Source organism: Nasonia vitripennis, assembly GCF_009193385.2.
Source record: "Nasonia vitripennis strain AsymCx chromosome 4 unlocalized genomic scaffold, Nvit_psr_1.1 chr4_random0007, whole genome shotgun sequence".
Taxonomy (NCBI): Eukaryota; Metazoa; Arthropoda; class Insecta; order Hymenoptera; family Pteromalidae; genus Nasonia; species Nasonia vitripennis.
In genome coordinates this window covers 426,068-452,052 of record NW_022279643.1, presented here as the reverse complement: position 1 = coordinate 452,052, position 25,985 = coordinate 426,068, and the positions used below count along the sequence as shown (strand labels likewise).

At 37.3% G+C, this 25,985-nt stretch overlaps 1 protein-coding gene across 1 annotated transcript in view; it reads right to left on the bottom strand.

Annotated features, from left to right (window-relative positions):
* LOC116417309 (homeobox protein prophet of Pit-1) overlaps nucleotides 1–25,985 on the bottom strand; it is a 362,559-nt gene that overhangs the window by 247,278 nt on the left and 89,296 nt on the right. Inside the window, exon 3 of the mRNA XM_031929979.2 lies at nucleotides 2,429–2,562. Coding sequence (XP_031785839.1) covers nucleotides 2,429–2,562 — 134 coding nt within the window. The remainder of the gene's footprint in view (nucleotides 1–2,428; nucleotides 2,563–25,985) is intronic.

Below are 25,985 nucleotides of genomic sequence, written 5' to 3'. Positions count from 1 at the left end.
ATAAATGGACACAAGATTTATCTAAATTGTTATGTTTTGTTTTATTAGCATAGGACCAGAGCATTTCACTTTACAGACAGTTTTAGGCATTGACAGATGTTATGATGTTCGTTTAAATATAGTTTTACTAACGTTGTTCTATTCACTAACTATATTAATTATTATCTACGGTGTTCTAGTAATGCGACTTACAATTATAGTCGATCTCTCACACGTTGGATGATGTAGTAGTCTCCTTCTAGTGTAACAGATGATGACAGTTCTATCCTACTCCATTTCTCATGGCAAGTTATTCGGACTTATCTAAGCTGTGTTTCCACTAACACCAGATTTATTGACGGGCCCTTTCCTATTAGGCACGGGACTCTCGATTAGCAGATGAAGAGGTGTACTATTAAATTGCGTGCAGAGTTTGAGCGTTTTCTACGCACTCAATAGGCGATGCTTGCAAATTCACAGCCCTCGTATTCTCTCACCAGGTACAGCTCGCGGTAGCAGCTTGACTTGCGTAAAAAGGCGGTGCGTGGATCGACTCCGGGGTTTTTAATGCCTCGGTGTCGATACAGGCAGTTGTGAAATGAAGATGAGAAAGATCGCAGTAGTCCAATCAGCATCTGGCACACAAAGGATTGACGCGTATACTTTGCGTTCTGGTTCGCGCGCGAGGAATGTTGACACATAGGTCGAAGCACTCGCTCTGATTTTCGGCGCTCGATACATGTTGCAATCTAGTTGCTCGCTCTCAAGATGTTAGTTGACGCATTGCCTGTGTCTATATCCGGTTGCAGTCACGCAAGGCATCGGTCATAATCGTTTTACATACATATGTGTATTTTATGAGCATGGCACATTACAATTATATTCAACTTAAATTAAAGACTTCAATGTTATTAACTTAAATTTTTATATTAGTTTACAATTAAATTTATAGTATTCACTAATAACCGTGTTAAGTATATTAGAAAACCGAGTTAAAACAATCACAATGTTATATATCTGTTGTATGACATACGTTGTATACGTAGCTAATAAATTTAATTAATATTTTTCACACTGTACTTGTTGCTATCAACATTCAATTAATATTTTTTAGTAATGTCTTTCATTAAGTCTGAGGAGGCATGGTTCAGGTACATTTTAAGCCCGGATAGAGTAAAGAAGACGGTCGGGATCTTTCACAAAGCCGTGGCAAGTGACTAAAAACACTTATTTATATAGTAAAATGTCATGAATTTTGGTTAGTAATTTTGTATAGTATATATATGATATTTTTTAGTAGAAATAGTGTATATTGTAAATATTTTCAAAAGATATTTTTTGTTTTTTAATTTACGTGAAAAGAAAAAAATTTTTTGGACGAATATTTTGTTGTTTTTTTGTAGGACAGTGAAAAAATTCACAAAACATTGCACCGAGTGCTACAATGGGCCAGTAGGCATAATTAAAGTTGTAGCACGGTAAAGTGAAAGGTATTAATACTAAATATCACTAAAAACAATTTAAATGTGTTGCGAGAGAGTTACGTGGTAGAGGAGGGGGATGAGTAAAAATAAACTTGGTAGCACTTCACTGCAATATACTTAAATTTATTTATAACTTCATTCAATGTTGGCACTGTAGAATGTGTATTGTCGTATGTAGGTTTGTGCGATGTTATTGCTTTCGCGTTTCAGAGCCAAGTGAGCCAAAATCGCGGTTGACCTGTGACCAACAGCTTGTTTGTGTGTAAGTATATAAGTGTGTCAGTGTAGTGTGTATACATGAACGTGAAAAGGTCTTCTTAGTTGGGTTTTGGAACAAAATGATTTACTTTAAATTTATCATTTTTACTCAGAATTCTTTTTTTCAGGATTTAAAGGTGTTGTGTCCCCTTAATAAATGATTCGTGCTATCATGTACATTTGGCTCTGGTAATTTATGTCATTGCAGTTCTATATCGTGCTTAGTTACTATATTAATAATTTTAGACGTATCATCCTTACGTACTAACACGTCGTCATCATGTACTCACACATATCTGTAACCAAGCAAACCAGCTCGATTTTCAGCAGCACGATGCAAAGTTAGTGTCAACAGTTCATAGAAAATTATTAATCAACTGATTACGAATCACTCATCTTCAAAATACCACAAGAACGCTTCACCTTAAGGACATCTTTAAAGTGAAGCGTCTTTATTTAAGAATTCTCGTTTTACAATACGCTAGCCTTAGTAAGGAGCAACTATTTCGTACAAATTAGGGGATGGTTTGATTGTGATTTGAAATTTCTCAATTTATCAATTTCATAAAAAATAATCACTCATTAATTTAAATGAGTATCTTATCAGTTAGCATTTAAATAAATATATTTTAGTATAGTATAATTTTTTAAACATTTTTTAAATGTAATCGTTTAATAAAGTTAACATAGTACTTATGAATATACACCTGCGTAAAAGTCGTTCGATGGCGTCGTCGTGCTGGTGTAGGGCAGCTTGCGGTTGTTGGTGTATGACCAATATGTGAACTAGAAGCACAAGGTTCTGGTTTCAATTTTTTGAAAGCACCCTCCGCTCCTGTAACTATAACAATTTTTTTCTAATAGAGTTTATTTCAAATATTTATATCTACAGGTATGTATGTATATGTTGTCGATTTTTTATTTGCACCTAGATAGATTTGGATAAAATATAACAATTACCTACAATTCGCGTTTTTGGGCATGCTTTCAGTTTCTTGAACTGCATATTTTAATTGTTTGAGTATTTTGTACATAAAAAAGTTCATTGTCTATAGGGTAGGTTGCAAAGGTCTTTTTAACGTGTCACTTTTTTCTTAGGTGTGAATACAACAGTGTGTGAATACAGCAGCTAGAGAGCATGCATCTGTCGGTATAAGTCGCGTCCGATAGCCTGCAACCAGGTTACATCTGTTGCACTCATAATTGTACTTTATTTTTCAAGCCTATCGTCTATATGTACCGGGTATACTACTAAGAAAATAATTCATTAACAGCCAAACTGCAATGACTGAAAATCGATTACTCTGGCTATGAACAGTGTTAAAAAAATGTCTAATTAAGTAATTAAGAAAATACGTAGAAAATTTTTAAGTTGCAGTTAGAAATTGTCTACGTATTTTCTCAGTTACTTTATTTGATATTGCAGTTTGATTAAAATTTAATATTTATTAGCTTATTAGAATACGTACTTTATATAATAGAATGCCTAAAGATTAAGGAGAAGACGGTTAAAAATAATCATAGTTGCATATAAAGCACGCCACGTGCAGGTTGCCGCTGCAGCCAACCATGGCTTGCCTACCTTAAATCGCAAAGCGAAACGATACAGCGTATGCTTAAGGCAAGCGCACGTTCGCGTTTTGCATATAGGATACGATCGCATGCGCTCGCCTTAATTCTACGGTGCTTATTATATATCTCCTAGATTTGTGGATTTTGTACAAGAAAAATGTATTAACAAAGCCAAACAGCCGACAACTGCGCTTACCTTGTGCGGATCGTTTAACTTTCTGGCAATATTTAAAATAAATGCGTGGTGCTGAATGTCAACCACACACAGCAATGTTAGTTTAAACATAACATTGTTTTGAGCAGTACAAACAGTACAGCCTCCACTTTCCGTGATCCCGCTTGCCGATTAGCAGCTCGCAATAATTTGTTGATACGTAGTGCAGTACAGAAAGTTTGAAAAATTGGTGCAACAAAAAAGCAGTGACGTTGTGATAAGTGAATGCACGTATAGTATGAAAAGATACAAAACTTGTGTGATAAAATGATTGATTAAAATTTTTATTTAAAGAAAGAGATAAGCCTTGTGACGTGGCAAAACCCGCAAAACTATTTTTCTCTATTGCTTCGCGGCCCCGAATCCGCGACACTATTATTTTTATAAACTTTCCGAATCTCCTTGCGATCTCGAAGGAGGTTCCGTCAGATCGCCCAAAATCGGAATATTTAGGGTTTATTGAAATGACACACTCAAATTCTATTAACTCGATATTTATTCGCTTTCTCTGATTCACAAAATCTCGCTCCCCGCGCGACAATGAGCCTCTCCCGACTCTCCACACTCGCTCTATCTCTCCCTCGCACTCACACACGCTCGGTGCTCTCTCGCCCGCTCGGCTCGTCACGTCCCGATGAAGTCGGTAAGGCAGCGCGCTCGAGACGGTCACGATGCCACGCGGCGTTCGCTCTCCTTCTCCACGCGCGCACTAACAGCACAAAACGGCCCCGGCTTCTCAGAATCGGTTCTGAGCTTCTCCCGCGTTCCTCTCGCTGTTCCGCTGCTTTCGCGCGTTTCAGCTCGCGTTTTCTCTCTCAAACTTCTTTCGCGTCTCTCTCTCTCTCTCTCTCTCTCTCTCTCTCTCTCTCTCTCTCTCTCTCTCTCTCTCTCTCTCTCTCCTCAATTCCTCGTCGGACTCTCCCGCTCGTCTTCTTCCTCGGCTTTCTCGATGCTTGTCTCTCTCTCTCACTCTCTACTCTACTTTCTATCTCGCACCACACCCCACACGCTCTCTTTCTCTTTACGCACACGCCCACCACTCCGCGAGAATCTCGAGCGCAATCCTCTCGATACACGCCCGGAGATGCTACGCGACGCGATCTCCTCCTCGACGACGGCCACAACGTTGCACACTTGCGATCATGTCTCTCCTCCTCGACAGCTCGAGACTCAGTGACCGGCCGTGCGCCGATTCTATAATAAAACTCGAAGGAATCGCCTGTAGTTAGATGATTTTTGATATTTTTCTTTTCAATCAGTTATTTATTCAGATCCAGTATGAATTTAGACTTTGATATACTGTGGTATACATAGATGATGCTTCAATATTACTATAATCATTTGGTTTAATTTTAGTATTTATCTTAATGCTTAATTCTACCATAATCAACAATTTCGGTGGTTTATGTGCTTAGTTGTTATTTATAATACCTATAAGCCCATCATTTTTATTAATCCCACTCTCATTATTGTAGCACTTATACATCTCATTAGATTCGATTAGGTAATATATATTATGCTTTGATTGTCCAAAAGTTTTTGTGCATATGACAATAGATTGGACTTTTTTTAAATACAATATTTTAATTAGAATTCTAATTTGGTTTAAGTGCTATTTCAGATATTTCACAGTTTGGCACAATTTTGTACGTATTGACACAATTCGGTACAGTATCGCATGGTTTGGCATAACTAGGCACAGTATAAATTTAAGAAAATAACTTTTTTCAATTTTTTACGAAAAAGGCCGTCGTTGGTGACAATATCGAACGTTCCTCACCTCAGCATCTTAACATTGGTGTCCTGCAGGATTCTGTTTTGGGTCCCTTGCTGTTTGCATTGTACATCAACGACATTGGTTTCTGCCTAGATTCTGATGTCTCCCATCTTAACCTGGTAGAAATGACCCTAAGAACTGGCCAGTTACTAGCCTGTTCTTAGACTCATTTCTACCAGGGTATCTATGTGGATGATCAGCAAATCTACAGCCAATGCCACCTTAAGGAGCTCGATTCTTGCTCTAACAAGATGAGTGCTGACGCCGAGAGGATAATGGACTGGGCTGCACAAAATCAACTAAAATTTAACGTTAGTAAAACTAAAGCAATTGTCCTGGGCTCCCTCTATTATATAAACGCTTTATCTTCAGTAGCTAACACTTTCATTGATATTGGAGGTGCCCAGATTAAATTTGAATCTTCTGTGCGTAATCTGGGATTGGTGCTTGATTCTAAACTCACGTAGATGGAGCATGTTACACAAATGTGTAAGCGTAATCACTTACTACTGTATAGGCTCTACTTCTTCAGAAATAGTACCAATCACAGACTGCGCAAGCACCTTGTGCAAGAGCTCCTCTTTCCAATAATCGACTACTGCTCACTTATGTACTGTGACCTGACTCGTGAATTTGATTTAAAGCTTTAGAGGCTCGTGAATACAGGGATCCGTTACATCTATGGTGTAAGGAGAGACAAGTACATCTCTTCGTACAGGCGGGAATTGTAATGGCTGACAACCGCCGGACACAGGAAGTATTTTACTGCTTGCTTTCTCCGTAAAATGTTCAATTCAGCCGTATTATCATATGTACCGGCTTAGTTTGACTTCCGCGTGACACCCCGGCCTGTGAGGGGAGTGGTGACGCCTCTGGATATCCCTACCTTCACCACGGAGACGCTGAGAAACTCGTTTCATATGAGCGCCTCATACTTGTGGAATAACCTACCAGCACATATTCGCAACACGACATTGATCACTGGCTTAAAAAAACTTGCTAAAGAGCATTTCTCCGCACTCGAAAATATGTAGAACTCTTGTACACTCTCATACATACACACACATGATCACTCTCACTCACTCTATTATCTCATCTTGCACACTCTTACTCTATACAATCTCTAATAGATCCACTTTCTCTTTTTTATTTAATATCCTTTTATTTACTTATGCTTTTATCATAATTATTGTACAACATAATGTACTTAAATGAAAAACCATTTAAATCTCTCTCTAAATGATGTACAACATAATGTACAGTAATAAAGAGCATCTAAATGTAAACATCTAAATCTCTCTCAGGTTTGTGAGGGGTGAAGTGACCTCCCTGAACATCCCAATTTTCAAGACTCTTGCCACTAAACTACAGAGACTCGTAAGTACAGGGATACGTTACATCTATGGTTTACGAAGGAATGAGCACATCCCCCCACATGGGAGGGAGTTGCAATGGCTCATCACCGCGGGACGGCGGAAGTATTTTATTGCCTGCTTCTTAAGAAAGATGTTTAACTTGGCTGTACCATCCTATGTTCTGGCAATTTTTGACTCCCGCGTGGGACTTCGGCTTGGGAAGGTGACAGCCCTGGACATCCCGACATTCACGACGGAGTCACTGAGGAACTCATTCCATATAAGCGCCTTATATCTCTATAACAATCTGCCACCTAACATTCGTAATATCACTTCAATCACCAGTTTCGAAAAATATGCTGAAGAACACTTTTTCAATCTTGAAAATCTGTAAACACCTTGCTCGCACACACACACACACACGTATACTCCGAATTGCTTACATAATCGTTTCAACTCATACACCCTTACACGATACACGTACTACTATTATTATTGTTATACATAAATGCTATTATTCTTTTTTCTTTTTACTACTTTTTAACTCATATTTATTGTATTACATAATGTACAGAAATAAAAATCAAATCTAATCTAATCTCATCCCTCTCTTGCCCCTCTCCCTCTTGCTCTCTGCCAACTTCACTCTGTTGCATGCGCTATTCTGCAACCTTCATTGTGACATATTATTCACTGGAGGCTGCAATCTACTACTCTGCTTTTTTTCCTGCTACAACATCTGTCGCTGAAACATAACCTGCAAACACACACGGCTTTTCTCCTCGCTGCACGGCGTCTCTCTTTCCACCGTCAGCGTCACTACCATCAAAAACAGTCGATAACTTACCACCAGCTATTATCCTCCAACATACTCTACTTTATCGACTGTCAGTAAGTTATCGACAGTGACATAACCTCGTCCAGAATGAGCGGAATTGGTGGAAAAAGTGCCGAAACACCTGTTATGTGTGCTCAATACAACAAAGCAGCCAGGGGAAGAATGAAGACATGCGAGTTGTGCAATGACCATTTCCACACCATATGTGTCTCATTTCGGTCCATAATGGTGGGGAATGATGCCACACTCGTCTGTGCTGCCTGTGCAGCAGAATATACAGACGTCGGCACGCCCAAGACCACGCAGACGAGGGCAAGGGCAGCGGCAGCGACAGCGGCAACGGCAAGCACATCCACCAAGGGCACTCCTTTAACAGGTGTGCCCAAGAAGAATAGGTCTGCGCCTCCATCTCTTGCCGGCTCCAGAGCGCAGTCGCCGGCGAGGACACAGGCGTCAATCGAGGCGTCCCTCAAGGACATCATTGCGGCACTGGATGATATCAAGCGGGTCCAAAATGAGGCCCTTCAGGCGCAAAACACCGTGTCTGAACGGGTCTCAAAAATCGAGAAGCGACTTGGCCCGCTTGAGAAACGCCTCAAAGCCCTTGACGACTTGCCTGCGCTCAACACTCGGCTAAGTAAAGCCGAGTCCTCCATCTCTGAGCTGCAGGCACAAATTCAACAGCTGTCGTCAAGGAGCCCTGTAGAGCAGCAGAACAACAGCATTGCGCCGGCCTCGGAGGAGCTAAATACCATCCGCAGCAAGCTGGCCGATTTAAAGAGGAAGCAGGAGCGTACTTCCAACAACGTGGTGGTGATCACCGGCCTGGGCTACACCCAGGAGACATCACTGCAGCTCCTGGCCTACTCGGTCCTGGCTGCACTGGATCCCACGGTCCTGAAGCGGGATGTGGCGTCCGTCAGGATCATGGGGAGACTGGACACAACGAACATCAGTGCGCCGGGTGACAGCAGACTTCCACCACTTGCTGTCACCCTCTCTTCCAGTGCACTGGCCCGCTCCATCATAGTGGCCAAAGCCAGGAAGCGCAAACTTCACACTAGTGAACTGGATGCTGCGCTACTGGAGGAAGCGAGAGCTCTCTGTCCAGACCATCAGGGACTCATCAATATAAATGAGCTGCTTCCTCCAGATATTCACAAGCTGCGAATCAGGGCAAGGCTGGAGGCAAAGAGGAGGAAAGGATGCCGCTCTTTTGTGAGGGATGGTAGGATCCTCATCCGTTCTGGCGAAGACAATGAACGGGCCACCATCATCACTACAGAGGCTGATCTGGAAGATTTTTTAGCACGAACACCGCCAATAGCCAACACGGACACCACACATTAAAACACTTACACATCATTCCACCAAAACCACCGTCTAAAACATCAAACACATCCACATCTACATCTAAAGCGTCTCTGTCTGGGGGTCTCAGGGTCTGTCATCTCAATGCGAACTCCCTTACGGGTCACATTGAGATGATCAGGTTCTTCTTGTCCACTCGTTCCCCCTTCCACGTAGTGGCTGTGACCGAGACCTGGCTAAGCGACAAGATATCGTCCATCCCTTCACTGGACGATTACACTCTTTACAGACGGGACAGAAACAGGAACGGTGGAGGTGTGGCTCTCTACATCCATCACTCACTGACAGCTTGTATCATCTCGTCATCTGATGGTGAATGGTCGGGCAAACCAGGTAAGCCGGAGTATCTTTTCTGTGAAATCACAGCTAAGGGAATATCGCCCATCTTCGTGGGGGTTGTGTATCGCCCTCCTCATTCTCCCTTTATCCAGGGATCTAACTTTATTGAGCAACTAACAACACACATGCACAACTACTCCACGAAGGTCATCATGGGTGATTTCAATGCTGACCAACTTTCCTCGTCTGAAGACGCCAATTTCATCAAGGCTTTCATCGACGAGAACTCCCTTATTTCTGTGCCATATGGTGCAACTCATCATAGACAAGACTCTGACACCTGGCTTGACCTTTGCTTAATCGATGAGCAGGATCGCCTGCTCTCATACTGGAAGACTGACACACCTTTCATTAATGGACATGACCTTATTACAGCCACACTCGACGTACAGATTCCACGCTACGTACCTAATACCTACACTTACAGAAACTACAAAGGAATCTGTGCTGAGAAGCTAAGGGACTTCCTTAGCGCATGCGACTGGTCATCCTTCACCACACCATCACTTGACGAATGCATCACCATCCTCAACGAAAACATCACAAAAGCCATAAATCATCTCGCCCCATTAAAGACTGTGACACCTGGACGTAAACGTCACCCGTGGTTCACCGCGGCTCTTCGTGACCTTTTAACTGAAAGGAATAGGCTCTACAGGCGTTTTCGCAGAAGTCGTCTACCTTGGGATCTATACTTTTATAGAATCGCAAGGGATGCCGCTCATCAACGGGTCGAGGAAGCCAGGCTGAATTACTATTATTCACGCTTGTCTACTCTAACCGACGTTGCAGAGATATGGAGAGAACTTGAAAATCTTGGCATTACCACCTCTAAATCTTCTCCACCTGCTCGGTTCTCTCCAGATGCTCTCAACGAACACTTCAGTTCCATCTCAAATGACCCTCAAGCTCCATCTGTCGAGGAGTATCTGCGGACCCTCGAGAGTCTAGACCTCCCTGAACACTTTATCTTCAGGGCCATCACAGAATCGGACGTGTTAGCTGCAGTTTCACATTTCAATACCCAGGCCAGGGGAAGCGATGGCATCCCACAGGTTGTAATCTCTAAAGCACTACCAATACTCACTCCTTTAATCTGTCAAATTTTCAACCTGTCTTTGAGTGAGGCATGCTTTCCCTCTGCCTGGAAATCATCGCTCGTAAGAGCATTAAACAAGATCAACTCTCCTACAGCTGTAACTGACTACCGACCGATTTCCCTACTTTGCTTTCTATCCAAGGCGCTGGAGTGGCTGGTGCACAATCAAATCTCTGAATACCTTGAAACTAGACTCTATCTTGATAGTTTCCAAACTGGTTTTCGCACTGGCCACAGCACGCAGTCCGGCTTGATTAAGCTGACTGATGATGTCAGGCTTGGAATGGACAGGAAGAAGGTCACCCTTCTGCTTCTTTTTGATTTTAGCAAGGCGTTTGATACAGTGTGTCACGTCAGGCTACTCAGAAAGCTACCCTCCTTCGGCTTCTCCAAGCAGGTTATCCGCTGGCTTGCATCTTACCTTTCTGGTAGAGAACAGGCCGTCATTGGTGACAACAACGAACTCTCTACATTCCTACCACTAAACACCGGTGTCCCACAGGGGTCAGTCTTGGGCCCCTTATTGTTCGCGTTATACATCAATGACATTGGCCTCTGCCTTGACTCAGATGTATCCCATCTAGTCTACGCGGATGATCTGCAAATCTACTGTCAATGCCCCCTTGAGGAGCTCGATTCCTGTTCTGACAAGATGAGTGCTAACGCCGAGAGGATAATGGGCTGGGCAGCACTAAACAGACTTAAGCTGAATGTTAGTAAGACTAAGGCGATCGTCCTGGGCTCACCCTACTATATCAATGCTCTACCTTCTACTGCTAACACCTATATAAATATAGGGGGGGCCCAGGTCAACTTTGAATCATCTGTGCGCAACCTGGGGCTGGTGCTTGACTCAAAACTTACGTGGAAAGAGCACGTTACACAAACTTGTAAACGTGCTCACTCTTTAATGTATCGGCTATATTTCTTTCGGAAGAGCACTAGCCTCAGGTTGCGCCAACATTTGGTGCAAGCACTCCTATTTCCCCTCATCGACTACTGCTCACTTGTTTACTGCGACCTGACTCAAGAGCTTGACTTAAAACTGCAGAGGCTTGTCAATACGGGAATCCGATACATCTATGGTGTAAAGAGGGACGAGCACATCTCCCCTTACAGGCGTGAGTTGCAATGGCTCACCACCGCCGGACGTAGGAAGTACTTCATGGCCTGTTTTCTTAGAAAAATTTTCAACACCTCAATACCAGCTTATCTACTAGCCTATTTTGACTTCCACGTCGCACTCAGGCCTGTCAGGGGCGAGGTGACTCCACTGGACATCCCGTCCTTCAAGACGGAGACGCTGAGGAATTCATTTTTCATCAGCGCCTCCTACCTCTGGAACAGCCTTCCATCTCAACTTCGCGACACACTATCCATATCACACTTCAAACAAGCAGCCAAAAATTATTTCTTTAATTTGGAAAACACATAAACATCGCACAAACATACACACATTCTCATTCATCTCATTTCACTTCATTCCATTACACACTCTTCACACGCACTAGCACCCTTACACAAAATTTTTATTCTTTTTATAATATACTATAATTTGTTATATGTACAACAAAATGTACAAAAATAAAGAGCAATTAATCTAATCTAATCTCTCCCTCTCAGGCCTGTAAGGGGTAAGGTGACCCCCTGGACATCCTGACTTTCAAGGTTCTTTTTCTCTCTAGTGCGCTCTTTCTCTCTCTTTCTTTGTCGATTTTGTATAGGTACCTAAAGCATATGCAGCGCTCTGTCCCAGTGCACTCTGCTATCTGCAGTGTCGTTGCAATAGATACCTTACTTTATCCAAATTAATAAATATAATATAACTAAGAGACACCTCTCTCTCTCTCTCTCTCTCTCTCTCTCTTTCTCTCTCTCTCTCTCTCTCTCTCTCTCTCTCTCTCTCTCTTTCTCTCTCTCTCTCTCTCTCTCTCTCTCTCATCGAATTTAACCTATCCTTAGCTATTGTTAAAGTCACTTACTTGGAAAGAAAAAAAATTGGGTAGGCAAAAATTAAAAAATGTTTCACTGAATAATTTTTAATCTTCATTATTTTTATAAAAAAGCAATAAGTTAACAAATTAGCGCGGTGATTAATAGGATCTAATTAAAATCAATTTTAAAGTATTTAGGGTAATAACATTTTACAGAATACATGTGTAGCAATACGATAATTACATTTCTTTATTTGCAGCAATAATTTTTTTTCATTTTAAAATCAAAAGTACTTGCATGTTGCAGTTATCCTCAATTTTTAACAGTCATAGTAAACACATTTAAGGGGTCACAACATCTTTAAATAAACAATTTAACTTTTTCATCAAATAGTTTTTAATGCTGATGGGGATAAACTAAATTTTTTCTACTATTAGACATATTTACTCACATTTTTACTGATAATTAACCTCTTGATAGCTCCATAATCCATACTTATAGTAGGGAGTATTTTTAAGCCCCATAGTAAATTATTTATGGTATAAATAAAAATTTTACTGATTTTTTAATCAATTCTTTTTTAATTTTATCTACCTCATATCAGTGATTTTTAGGAGCAGACAATTCAAGCCCTTGAAGCGAATAATATCGTATCGGTCCTAAAAATAAATAGCGAAATGTATAACATCATCATTCAAGGTAATAACAAAAAAGTCAAAAATCTCGAAAATAATGACGTATATACACTTGAATGCAATGACTGCTCCGCCTCGTATGTAGGCCAAACGAAAAGAAATTTGTGTACACGTAGATATTAATGAACAAACGAAATCAAATAAAAATATAATCTCCGAATATACAAAAAATAACAAGCATACCTTCAACTTTAGTAAATTCGATATCAAAGACAGGGAAGCTAATCTCAATAAACGTTTAATTTTTTAGATGCTCCACATTCATTTATAAGAAAAATAAATAAATTAAAAAAACACTACAGCTCAACAACGTAGACACACACCTGATGCATAAACTAAAACGGCGAGAATAACAATCTTTAAAAAAAAAAAATTTTCAAAAGTGAGAAATCTTGGCAAGAAAAAGGCTAATGAACGTAGTGAAATCTCTAAATATAAAAATGTCAAGTAAATGTTTTTTTGCTGTACGCATTAAAATATCATTTTTTTGGGAAAACATAATTTTAACTTTAGTTTTATATCTTAATGCGTACAGCAAAAAAACATTTACTTCACATTTTTATATTTAGAGATTTCACTACGTTTATTAGCCTTTTTCTTGCCAAGATTTTCACTTTTGAAAAAAGTAGCAGACGAATGTAGGTAAAGTAGATTAACTACTGTAACCACTGGTGTATAATACCAAATATACTCACCGGAAGTCACGTGACCGGAGGAGACGAAAAATATCGGGAGAGGATGGAAACTCTGAACGAAATGAAATATACCGAGCAAATTTTCAACTTGCAATATTAAGTTAATAACTTAATATTCTTGAATGAACCTTTTATACATGAAAAATTAGGATAATATATTTAAGTAGATACCAACAGATTGCGCATACGCGCAATAATAATGATTTAAATGCAATCGAGATTTTTTTTAAGGTTAGGAACACCTAATTTCAAAGTATATAGGGTCGCGCCGTCGACAAATCGTACTTCGTACTTTTTCTTGCCAAAGCGGCGCTATCGCCCCCCTTGATGAGTCGTAACTTTGACGTTAATATAGAAAAAATGTCAACAAACCGCCCGCTCTATTCCACAAACAGCACGTGTACATACACCCTGCAAATTTCAGGCTCATGCAAATACGAAACAGTAACTGCGAGAGAGAGAGACAGAGACTTCCTCCTAATGCCCCGTCTTCTTGCCTCAGTAACTGTAAGTTATAACCACATCATTATATTTTTTTTATAAATTATTTTGATATATTAACCTACATCTTGCCTCAAAAAGATCGATTAACGTTCCCCAACGTTTTTTGTACAATCACCGAGGGTTAGAGTCAAGAGTGAGAAATAAATATTCTCTATCACACTGATAAATTATTTAATTATACATAAGTTATACTATACTGTGCCATTCTATGCCAAACTATGCCGTCTTGTGCCAAAGAATATGATGGATTGGATAATGTCTGGGGTTACGCAGCACATTAATTCTTTGATAAAAAAATATATATATATATATATATATACCATTTTTTTGCAATACATATATGCGGAAGTACATTTTACCGTCAAAATTAAAAATTTTTTAAACTATTTTTTAAGCAAAATGTTGATTGTAATAATGTCCGCGGTAACAGCACATCGATTCTTTTATAAATATACACATTTTTATCATGTTTCTTTGCAGTATACATGTGCAAAAGTTTATAATCCATCATTCTATTGTAAAAAAATTTACATTTATTCTTTTTACGAAACATTTATTAAGCAAAATATTAATCAAAAAAATATTTAGGGTAACCTACCACATTGATTCTTTTATAAATATACAGTGTAACGAGAAACAACGTCCCTCGCCACGCCGGTAATCGAGGCAGGATAGAGAGTGACGAAATAAGGCGGCGTTGGCTCAAGTGGTAGCACGCGCGCCTAGAGATCTCGGGAGCGCCGGATCGATTCTCGGTCCCGGCGTCTCCTTTTGTGATTTTCTCCTCTCACGTCAAGTCTTACGACAGATTTTATTATGTTTTTTCACAGTACATATGTGCAAGAGTTTTTAATACTTCATCCTACCGTAAACATTTTTACATTTATTCTTTTTTTTTAACATTTATTAAGCAAAATGTTGATTGCAAAAATGTCCAAGACTGCGTTTTATCATCAATTCATTTATAAATATACTTATTCTTATTATCTGTTTCTTTGCGGTATATTCTATCATTCTAATCATCATCTAATAAATCATGCATAATATGTTTTTATGTTATAATATATTTGTTTATTATTTAAATATAATTTTGTAATATGATATACGTTAAAAGAAACATTATGTCAATCCTTATTTAAATCACGAGCGAAGTGAGCGTATCTCGCTAGTTTGATATTAAAATTGAATTCTAATGATATAACATTGTTTTCAGGATAATCCACTAAATATTGATTCAATACCTACTATTTACTTATTATATTAAAGTGCTTTATGTACCTGTGTGCCGTGAAGCCATTCACACCTTTCTCAACAACAGACATCTTCAATTTTTTTATTATTACTTATAATTCATAGCGCATTATTTACATGTTGCCCATATATATATCTAAAATAGGAGATATTTTATATGTTTATTATTATTTATAATTCAAAGCGCACTATGTACATGTTACCCATATATATCTAAAATAAGAGATGATTTATTTGTTTAGTATTAATTTATCGTGGCGCGACAGCGCCACGCAGGCGAGTTTGAGAAGCAGACGAAGCCGCGGCGCCGCGACACTATTTACTTCTACATTGGTGTTCGAATTTTTATAGTATCCAGAAAAATGCATATTATTACTGGGTTCAATTAATTTTTGACTCATTAGCATGTTTTTGTGCTAAACTATGATTCTACCAAAAATATTGTCAAAAAGAAACTGTTATATTTAAAAAAGTATAGCTTATAAGTTTGCCACTTATAAGCTATACGTATAGTGTAGTTGAATATGGCTTTCCCACACGCTTCTATCATATCAAGTGGCGCGGATTATAAGTGCTATTTGTTCTATAGTGTCTAGGTGTAGAAATCATTCGAGGATGGCGTCTAGAGATACAGCGTGGCCGATGACGTCGTCCAGGCAGTTCGCACCGTGGTTTTTGGTGTCTAGGTGTAAAAATCATTTGTCCAGGTGTACAAGGTGGTCGATGACGAGGTCTAGGTCGTGCGCTCCGTGGGTTTTGGTGTCTAGGTGTAAAATCATTTGAGAACTGTGTCTAGGTGTATAGAGTACCCTATGACGAAGTCTGGGTGGTAAATACTCAAAAAAATTAACTAAAAAGGACTGAAATCTCTAAAAAAATAGTCTTTTAAAAAAGTAAAAGGTTAGGCTAGTTTGATAGCAAGTTGCGTAGTAAGTATCTTGAGATTTGTTTCTAATGGATCATCATGTAACTTGACTTCAAATTAAGTAAGCCCTCGATTGGACAAAACAATTTTTTGCGTTATTGTGATATAATATAATAAACTTGACTTTGTTTGATTGATCTCAGTTCATTTTTATCTGTAATTTTGTTACAGAAAATATCAAACTCGCCTAACCTTTTACTTTTTTAAAAGTCAATTTTTCTAGAGATATATATTTACTTCTACCATGATATTAAAGTATACTTAAGGTATCTGTGTGCCGTGAATCCATTTATATCTTTTCTCAATAACTGACATATTTTATTAGTTTATTATCAATTTAATATTTCATGATATAAGATATTTTTCGTATATATCTTATTTGAATCATCACTATTTTTACTTTTATACACGAAACTTGAATTTTTTGAAAGTAAAATTGTGAAATTTGATTTTAACGTTAGCCTGGATAATGTTACAAATAATTAACTATGACTGAAAACTGGATTTGGTAAATAGACATCAACTTTTTTAAATGTTTGGCCTTGTGATTTGTACATTGTTATGTCATATCCTACTCGTACTGGAAACTGTCGTCTTGTCATGTTTAAAAGAATTTCTTCTTTTAAAGAAGTCAAATTAATCCGTGGTATTAAAACAACTTTACCAAATTGTTTACCGCTAATTATTTCTGCCTGTATACAGAATTGCATCATTATCCTTACTATTTATCAAGTACTACCCTATTGCAAAATCTCACGTGAGATCTCACCTGAGATCTCATGCCAAAATCGCATCTGTTATTTTGGTCCGGAAGCTGCCGGATCCTCTTATTTATTCAAAAATGAGATTTTTAATATTGGTAGTCCCCTATAAGGAGGAGCCTCCCCCCAAATAAGTTTAAAAAACTAGGTTTCAAAGCATTTTAGACATTTTTTCGATTTTTAAAAATATCTCATCTAAAATCTCACCTGAGATCTCAGGTGACGTCTAAGGTGAGATCTCAGATGAGAAATTTTTAAAAATCGGAAAAACATCTTAAATGCTTTGAAACCTAGTTTTTTGAACTCTTCTGAGTAGGAGCACCTCCTTATAGGCGACTTCCAATATTAAAAACCTTATTTTTTATTAAATAAGAGGATCCAGCAGCTTCCGGACCAAAATTACAGATGAGATTTTGGCATGAGATCTCAGGTCAGATCTCAGGTCAGATATTATGTAAGATCTCACGTGAGATTTTGCAATAGGGTATTACATAGCCCATCATTTAAATTTAAATTTCTTAACAAAATATTTACAGCACCTACTTTTAAATGTAACTCATAAGGCGGTAGGCCATTTGGCGTAAGTGAATTTAAAAATTCTATCAGTAACATCTCTTTATTATCATCTTCCTATGAATTTACACTTAGATACTCTCTTACATCACCATGCATCTTATTTAAAATGTTATTATTAATTTTTAGTACATCGTGGTTTTTCGGTGCTAAAATTGCTTTTTTACAAAGTTTGTTGGCATTATTATTATTAAAGCAATCTCCATAAATTTTCATAATTATATCACTGGTTGATAATAATACTGTTAGGAAATAAAGTTATATCATTATCCATTTCAAATTTTTTGGAATATTTTCCATCTCCAATTTTTAATAGCTATTGTTTAAATTCTTTGTCACAATTACTAACTATCATTTTATCTTTTAAAGTCATTATTTGGAATTTACTTCATAAATGACTATTTTTCACACAATTTTCAACAATTTTTGTTCGATTCCCATGTTTGACAACAGGTAGTATTTGTCAAAAGTCACCTGATACAATTCATTACTCTGCCATCAAATTTAATGTCATTATTACATGAGTCTTTAAATAATTTATCTACTGCCTGAAAAGCATGTTTTGATGTCATGGTTATTTCATCTTAAATTGTAATTTTTCCAGATTTTCTCTATATATTGAATTGGGAGCAATGTTATATGTTGAATCTTTATTTATATTTATTGGTAATTTAAAAATTTCATGTGAAGGTCTTTCATTTATTAATAAATTTGCTGCTATACCAGTCCATGCTACAGGTAAAACACTTACTTTTTCTTTATTCAAATGAGTGATCATTGCATTTAGTAAGTAGCTTTTTCCACTACCTCCAGGTCCATCAATAATGAAACACTTTACTTGATTAGCTTTATTAATTACACTATTTATTACTGCATCGAAAATTTCACGTTGTTTATTCGTTAAAGAGCTTATATTGTATAATGAATCATTTTCAATTTCATTTGTTGCATAAAATTCTTTATAATTGGTTTCCTCAACATCCTCACTAAATTTAGGTAAATTGAAAACAGTCAGTGCATACCCGTGACATGTTTAAATAGAATTGATATGTTTTAGTGAGATATTTTCACGTATTTCTTTAGTTAACAATGGACTGTAAAAATATGCTTCATCTTTTTCAAATAATTTTGTAATATTTACTGGGTTATGAAATATGCATATATAACCAAACAGGTTACACAAAGCTTTAGGAAATTCAACCTTGATTGCTTCTTTCAAGCATTTGTCACATTCTTCATCGGTGGTTATTACTTTTCTAGCTACAACTACTTCATGAAATGTTGCGTATGTAACATTTTCCAATGTTTTTAATTCTTTATAAGATTGAGCCACTTTTACATGTAATAATAATAATCTTAAAAAAAATCTTTCACGATCCTTCGGATTTACAAAGTACATTCTACTTATAATTGGCTTTCAAAATTTTTTTTCTTTGTGTCCATTTCATTGTTTTTTATTAAAAACGTAAAAATATGGTATATGAACATACAAGTGCTGTCTAGCTTGCGGATCGTTTGCATTTAGTTCAAACCATGCAGTCAAAGTTATGTTTAAGTTTTTATTAATCAACCCTTTTTCTGATCCTTCCTTAAAGAATGCAAACTGTTCATTTTTTGAATGTACAGCCAATTGGTAAATTACGTGTAATAAAACGTACCTTGCATATTGAAGTAGACCATACCTTACTTCTGGAGGGCTTACATATCTTGTACCCTGCTAATATCTGAAGATCAAAAACGATTTCAAAAATCGTAATTGCTTTTGATAGTCGTTTGTGTAACGTAATTTTGGCTTTATTAGGTATTAGAATGTATTGTATCAGTTCAGCATACAAATATATTATAAACTATTATTTTGTATTACAATAACGATTAAAATTGTGTAAAAAACGATTAATATATTATCATAAAATGTTTTAAAACCCGTTATACATATTAGTCGTTTTTTATCGTTTTTAATTACTGCATTTATAAATCTAATCGCTTTTAATCTCTTATAATCATATTCAATATTCATGTATCATTTTTCTTTTTTTTTATATTTAGGAATTTTCATTATATTTTACGGAACACTTTATAAATACACACTCGTACTGCCTAATCTTACACGCACTGTTACATTAATGCATGTATTACACGCATTTTATAATTAATTATTTATGTAATAACTTAAATGGTCTTATATACTAACCATTACAGATTCTTCCCACTTGCGAGTAATAAAATCCGGACGCCACCTGGCGACGAGTCATTTTTAATCGTTTCTTAGTATAATTCAATCGTTTTGCATACTCGCAATAGATCTTTATTTTGAGTATAAAATTTGATCGTATCTAAACGTTTTCAATCTGTTGCAATGCTCTTTATATTGTCTGAAATTCGCTGGATCATGATGTACTGTTATCGTTTTTAATCTAGATTAATTTAATGGTTCTTAACATATAATATTAGTAGAAGATTTTAATACTTTTTAATTATTCATTGTTCAAAGCTATAAAAATGGTGTGAAAATGATAAATGTGAAAAACTTTTAGTAATTGTGTTGGAATGTAAAATAATGTAGAAATTAAAAATTTTATATTTAAATTCGGAGCATCACTAACATGATACCTGTCATAATTTTTACAAATTTTTATGATTTTTCGAAATGCTTCACATTTTTACAAATTTATATTGGCAACTCAGAAAAGCGTTCTTCTTATAGTAATATTTGTACACAGTATTTCATGTTTTCTCACAATCGTGCATATAATATCTTCGCTCTCTACGAAGACTAGCACGTTTCGCGTCCTTGCCGCGAAGACTAGCTCATTTCACGAAAACACTAGTGGTTCCGGGGCTTTATGCTTAAACAATAGATGATATTTACTAACGCCAAAGTAGTACATAGTAATATTCACATGCAAAGAGTCAGCTTGTACAAAAATTATTAAATTATCATAAGTATTTCTCATACTATAAAGAGCATTAATTTGAGCCGTAAAACGTGCTATTTCGCGGCGAAAAGTGAAAAGTGCTGGTCTTCGCGGCGAATAACCAAATGTACTAGTCGTCGGTGCGAGATCTGAAATGTACTACTCTTCGTAGAGAACGATCGTGTATTATCTCACATTTACAAAATATTATTGAATTTAAAGAATAAGATGTACAGTTTTAATGCACTCAAATTTTTGAGAGTGGAGTAATGCAACTTCTATCTAGAAGCTTCAGATCGCCAATCACTAAGTTTAGTAAGAACGTTCCGTAGTTTTTGGCATTTAAGTATAAGAATGCTTTCAGACGGTGTCGGTGTTTCGGGTCAGCCATGATGGGTCACAGGCAATGCGTACCGAATTTTTTATTGGTGAATTCGGATTTATCAACTAACAATCACACAGAATTAAAGTTTATCACTTTTAATTGCGTTATAAGTAGTTAGAAATGATTTCAATGATTTGCATTAAATACGATCAAAAACGAAATCATGTATTATTTGCGATTTCAATACTGTATATTAAAAACGATTAAAATGATTTCAATCATTTCATTTATTTGGCTAATCATTAATTACGATTAACTAACAAACAATCAAATATAATTCAAATTTATTACTTTTAGTTATAATGTAACGGTTTATCTTTCCCCAAGAGACTGGATAGTCAGTCGGTTCCAGGATCCGGATAGGGGAAAGGGGCAAAAAAGAGTCTGTTTCGATATTCTTAATAATAATAAAGTATATTTCTAAATCAAACAATAGTATTTGGAACCAGTTGTTAAATCCCGGCTGAAACAGAAATCAATTATGCGTCTCGTTAAAAATACTTCGCAAATTATAAGAATATCTACGCGATTTCGTTACAATAATGTTTCGGCGGGTGTGGCATCGGTGTATGGGTTTGGTGGCGGTATCACGGGTCGGTGGCGGATTTCGAGGTTAGGAATTCATTCCGGGCGTGAGCACACGGCTACACCGATCCGAATGTGTCGCGTACCAACGATTCCAATCGCTCTGTGTGCGCACAGGAACGGTCGGGATAGTGTCACGGTGTTTTGAGGTTATCCCTCGGACTTGTGGGGTCGTGAGCGCACGGCTCCGCAAATCTTCGTCACTTGTCTCGTTCTTCTCTTTATCTTATGTGCACACAGGCATAAAGCGACTCATGAGATGTCGACGTAAGGCTGGCTTTAGAGGTTAGGAGTTAACTTTAGATTTACCAGGACGTGAGCGCACGACCTGGAGAATCGCCGGCAGAACTATTCTTACCTCCTCAACCCTGTGTGCTCACAGTGGCAGAGGGAGGCAGCAATGTGTCGAATGTAGGTTAGGATTTCACGGTGGCACCAGGTGTCGTCCACGTGTGCTCACGTAGACGAGGCTCGGTGTCGTTCGGATGTTCCGGGTTGCCTCGTGTGCTCACGATGGCAATTCGGAGTTTTGAGTTTCGGTTCGTCTACTAGATCGTCACGTGGGCTCACGAGACGATTGTGTCGGCGTGGGTCTATCTCTCGCTTTTCCTTGTAGTAACGTGTGCGCACGATACTACCTGCAGTGGAGCTCGAGTAGAACTTGCACTAGCCCGTTGCACCGCGCGGTCCGCCTTATAAAGGCCCGCGGCGCGGATGTGTATAGGTGCGTTCACGGCGCGCTGCGTGCGTCGCTCGCGCTACCTGGCGTGTCGCCGCTGAGTCGCTCGCCGGTTGCCGCGCTCTGCGATCGTGCGGACTTGCCTTGCGGGTATTGCGCGCGCGTGCTTAATCAGTGTCGTGCGGATTCGCCTTTTGTTCGTTTCGCGCGCTCGCTCGCTGCGCATACCGCGTCTATTGCAACCGCCTTCACACGTATTTACATGTGCGAGACTCGTGTCTCGTCACAATAATATAGTATTTTAAAAACGATACGATTACTTTGGATTAAACCTGACATTGCCGCATTACTTTCAGCGATTTCAAGGACATTAAAATAGATTAAAATAAATTAAATAGAATTGTTAATAATGAGGATCGAAAACGATTAAAATTAATGCTAAAAATAAGCATTAATTGCTATACGATTAAAATGTATTAAAATTAATACTTCTAAAATGATCACGAGGATTAGAAGTATTAAGGACGATTAAAATGTGATTAAAATTAATCAAAATTTATCGCTTTTAATCATCAGCTATTAGCAGGGTATTTAATTTTTTTTTTATTCCATCGTAGTTAAAATTTTTTTTTCACATTCGTTTTCATTATTACCTAGAATCATTTTTATAAATGCACAATCATACCCCTTACAACAATATTTTATTAAATATTCGACACATTGAATAGTTAAACATACTTCAACATTAATATGACAGTCAAATTTCAACAATACCCTCGTAGAAAATACGCCGTTAAGATATGGCCGGTGAATAACTACTGGCCATATTTTCCTTAGCATAATATGTCAACATAATATGCCCACATTATGTTAAGTACTTGCACCAATGGGTTTATAACCTAAAATCTATAAAAGCTGTTAAAACAATATATCTACTTGTCTTTATCTCAAATGCTGTAGTTTAAATTCTCATGTAAACACCCATGTGTAAATTTTGCCCCCGGAGCAATGGGGTTTGGTGTGGGTCAGCTAGCAAAGACAGACAAACACAAATTGTTACGCTAGCCTATTCCTACATAATAAAATAATCATCTACACTACAAATTAAACATCTTGCACGAATACACTGCATATAAGGCATTATAATGCTGAATATTGCCTGCGACTGACTTAAACACTGAGTTGGGAATGTTTATCAAGATCATCACTTTTACACTTCATCATTGATAAAATCTTGAACACACAAATTTTACTTAATGTTTCTAATATCTAGGTAGACCTAGGCGCAGATGGGAGGACAACGTAAAAGCGGATCCAGTAGAAATAGGACGGGTGGGTGTCGATCGGAGGGGTGCATCTTGGGTGGGGTTAACACAAGATAGGGCAGCGTGGAAGGCTTGCGTAAATGAGGCAATGAACTTACGAGTTCCAAATGCCACTTAAAAAAAAAATCCATACATGGTGAATTTAAGTTATTTTTACTACAAGAGCCATGTATCATTGTATGTATGTAACCTTGGATATTTAATTTCATTAGGTATTTTTGCACTTTTTACAAGTTTATCAACATCATCTGCATTGTATAGTTTATGATTTTTATGAATAAAAGCCAACAAGTGCATATGTGGTAAACCTCTTTTCTGAAACTCAATTACACTCAACAATACAATATAACCCAAAATATTGAAGGTACCCTATTGCAAAATCTCACATGAGATCTTACATAACATCTCACCTGAGATCTCATGCCAAAATCTCATCTGTAATTTTGGTCCGGAAGCTGCTGGATCCTCGTATTTAATAAAAAATAAGGTTTTTAATATTGGAAGTCGCCTATAAGGAGGTGCTCCTACTCAGAAGAGTTCAAAAAACTAGGTTTCAAAGCATTTAAGATGTTTTTCCGATTTTTAAAAATTTCTCATCTGAGATCTCACCTTAGATGTCACCTGAGATCTCAGGTGAGATTTTAGATGAGATATTTTTAAAAATCGAAAAAATGTCTAAAATGCTTTGAAACCTAGTTTTTTGAACTTATTTGGGAGGAGGCTCCTTATAGGCGACTACCAATATTAAAAAACTCATTTATGAATAAATAAGAGGATCCGGCAGCTTCCGGACCAAAATTACAGATGAGATTTTGGCATGAGATCTCAGGTGAGAATTCAGGTGAGATCTCATGTAAGATCTCACGTGAGATTTTGCAATAGGGTAATATAACCACCCGGCTTAATTATCTTTCTTTGTACTGCTGATTTGTAAGTTACATCGAGAATTTATTTTTACATAAATATTACATTGAAAAAAATCCGGATTTGTGGAGATTTGAACCCAGAACCTCAAGATTATGAAGCAATCGTTTTACCACCGAGCCATCGTGATCTTTGATGTCGATCACTTTAGTTGAATCAAATAGTCATTATATTATCTAACACGTCCTTGTATGCTTTATTTATTATTAATTAATTATAATGAGTTTATTTTATTAAAACACACAAATAGTAATTGAGTAATAATAAATAAAACATACAAGGGCGCGTAAGTTATAATGCCTATTTCATTCTACTAAAGTAATCGACAATATGAAAGATCACGATGGCTCGGTGGTAAAACGCTTGTTTCATAATCTTGAGGTTCAGGGTTCAAATCTCCACAAGTCCGAATTTTTTCAATGTAATATCTATGAAAAAATTAATTCTCGATGCAACTTACAAATCAACAGTACGAAGAATGATATAATTAATAAGTATCGAATAGGGGTAGATTAATTATTTATTTTTATGAGGATTTACGATATATCATACGACATTCATATGATTCTCATATGAGGATTCGGTCGAAAGTATCATATGATCATCATATGAGCACTCATATGAGCAGTCATATGATTATCATATGATTATTTTCAGCCGGGCATTTTTCCAATGTTTACGTTTTTACTCTGGTAGAGTCGGTAACCCACTTAATGGCCAGTTATTGGCATGGAATCTGAGAACTGGGTAGTTTTTTTGCTATTTTTTAGGCAGAATGTAACGCTTTTTCTCTAACTTAATAAGCACTTCATGTATTCAATCTGCTTACCTTGCCTTTAATTACAAACTGCCCATTATAGTTAGTCGAGTAACAGATCTGGGTTACACGTGGCTTATCACGGTTTGAGGTTGGAATTCGAAAATGGTAGCTAGCAGGCTTGGATTCGAGTTTTTGGTTTACAGGAAAGTATATAATAATTTTTTGCATCAGAAGAAATTCTGTCTGACCGGAGACTTGAACCCACACCCTGCACGAGGCCAAATAAGTATGGTCGTTCGCCTTAGCCGACTGAGCCACGCAGACGTTGTTTCACACAAGCCCTACCAGCTTTGCCATGTTTGAATTATTCAAATTGTTCAGTTTACGCCTAAATATTAATAATTTTGTATCTTACATCCAAAAATTAATTGATTTATTAATATTTTCATGAAATATAATTCTCACCTATAAAAACCGCTGCCAATTAATTAGCACGTAGCTTTCTCCAACTAAATTTATAGGTCCAATAAAGAAAATATTGTCTAAATATATCTATATATCTGCTTGCTAATCTATGAGGCGGTTTTTGATACATAATTTAATATAATTTTTGGATGGTTCATTGTCTAAAAGTTTGCAGACCCCTCTGTTTTTTTATTATAGAATATGAACACTGTCGTCAATTTTTTTCACATTAATTCACGCATGCTTACATGTGTTCTTATCCAACCTAACCATCAAAACAACAGGCTATTCATTAAAGAGGTCGTTCGCGCAATTATCGAGA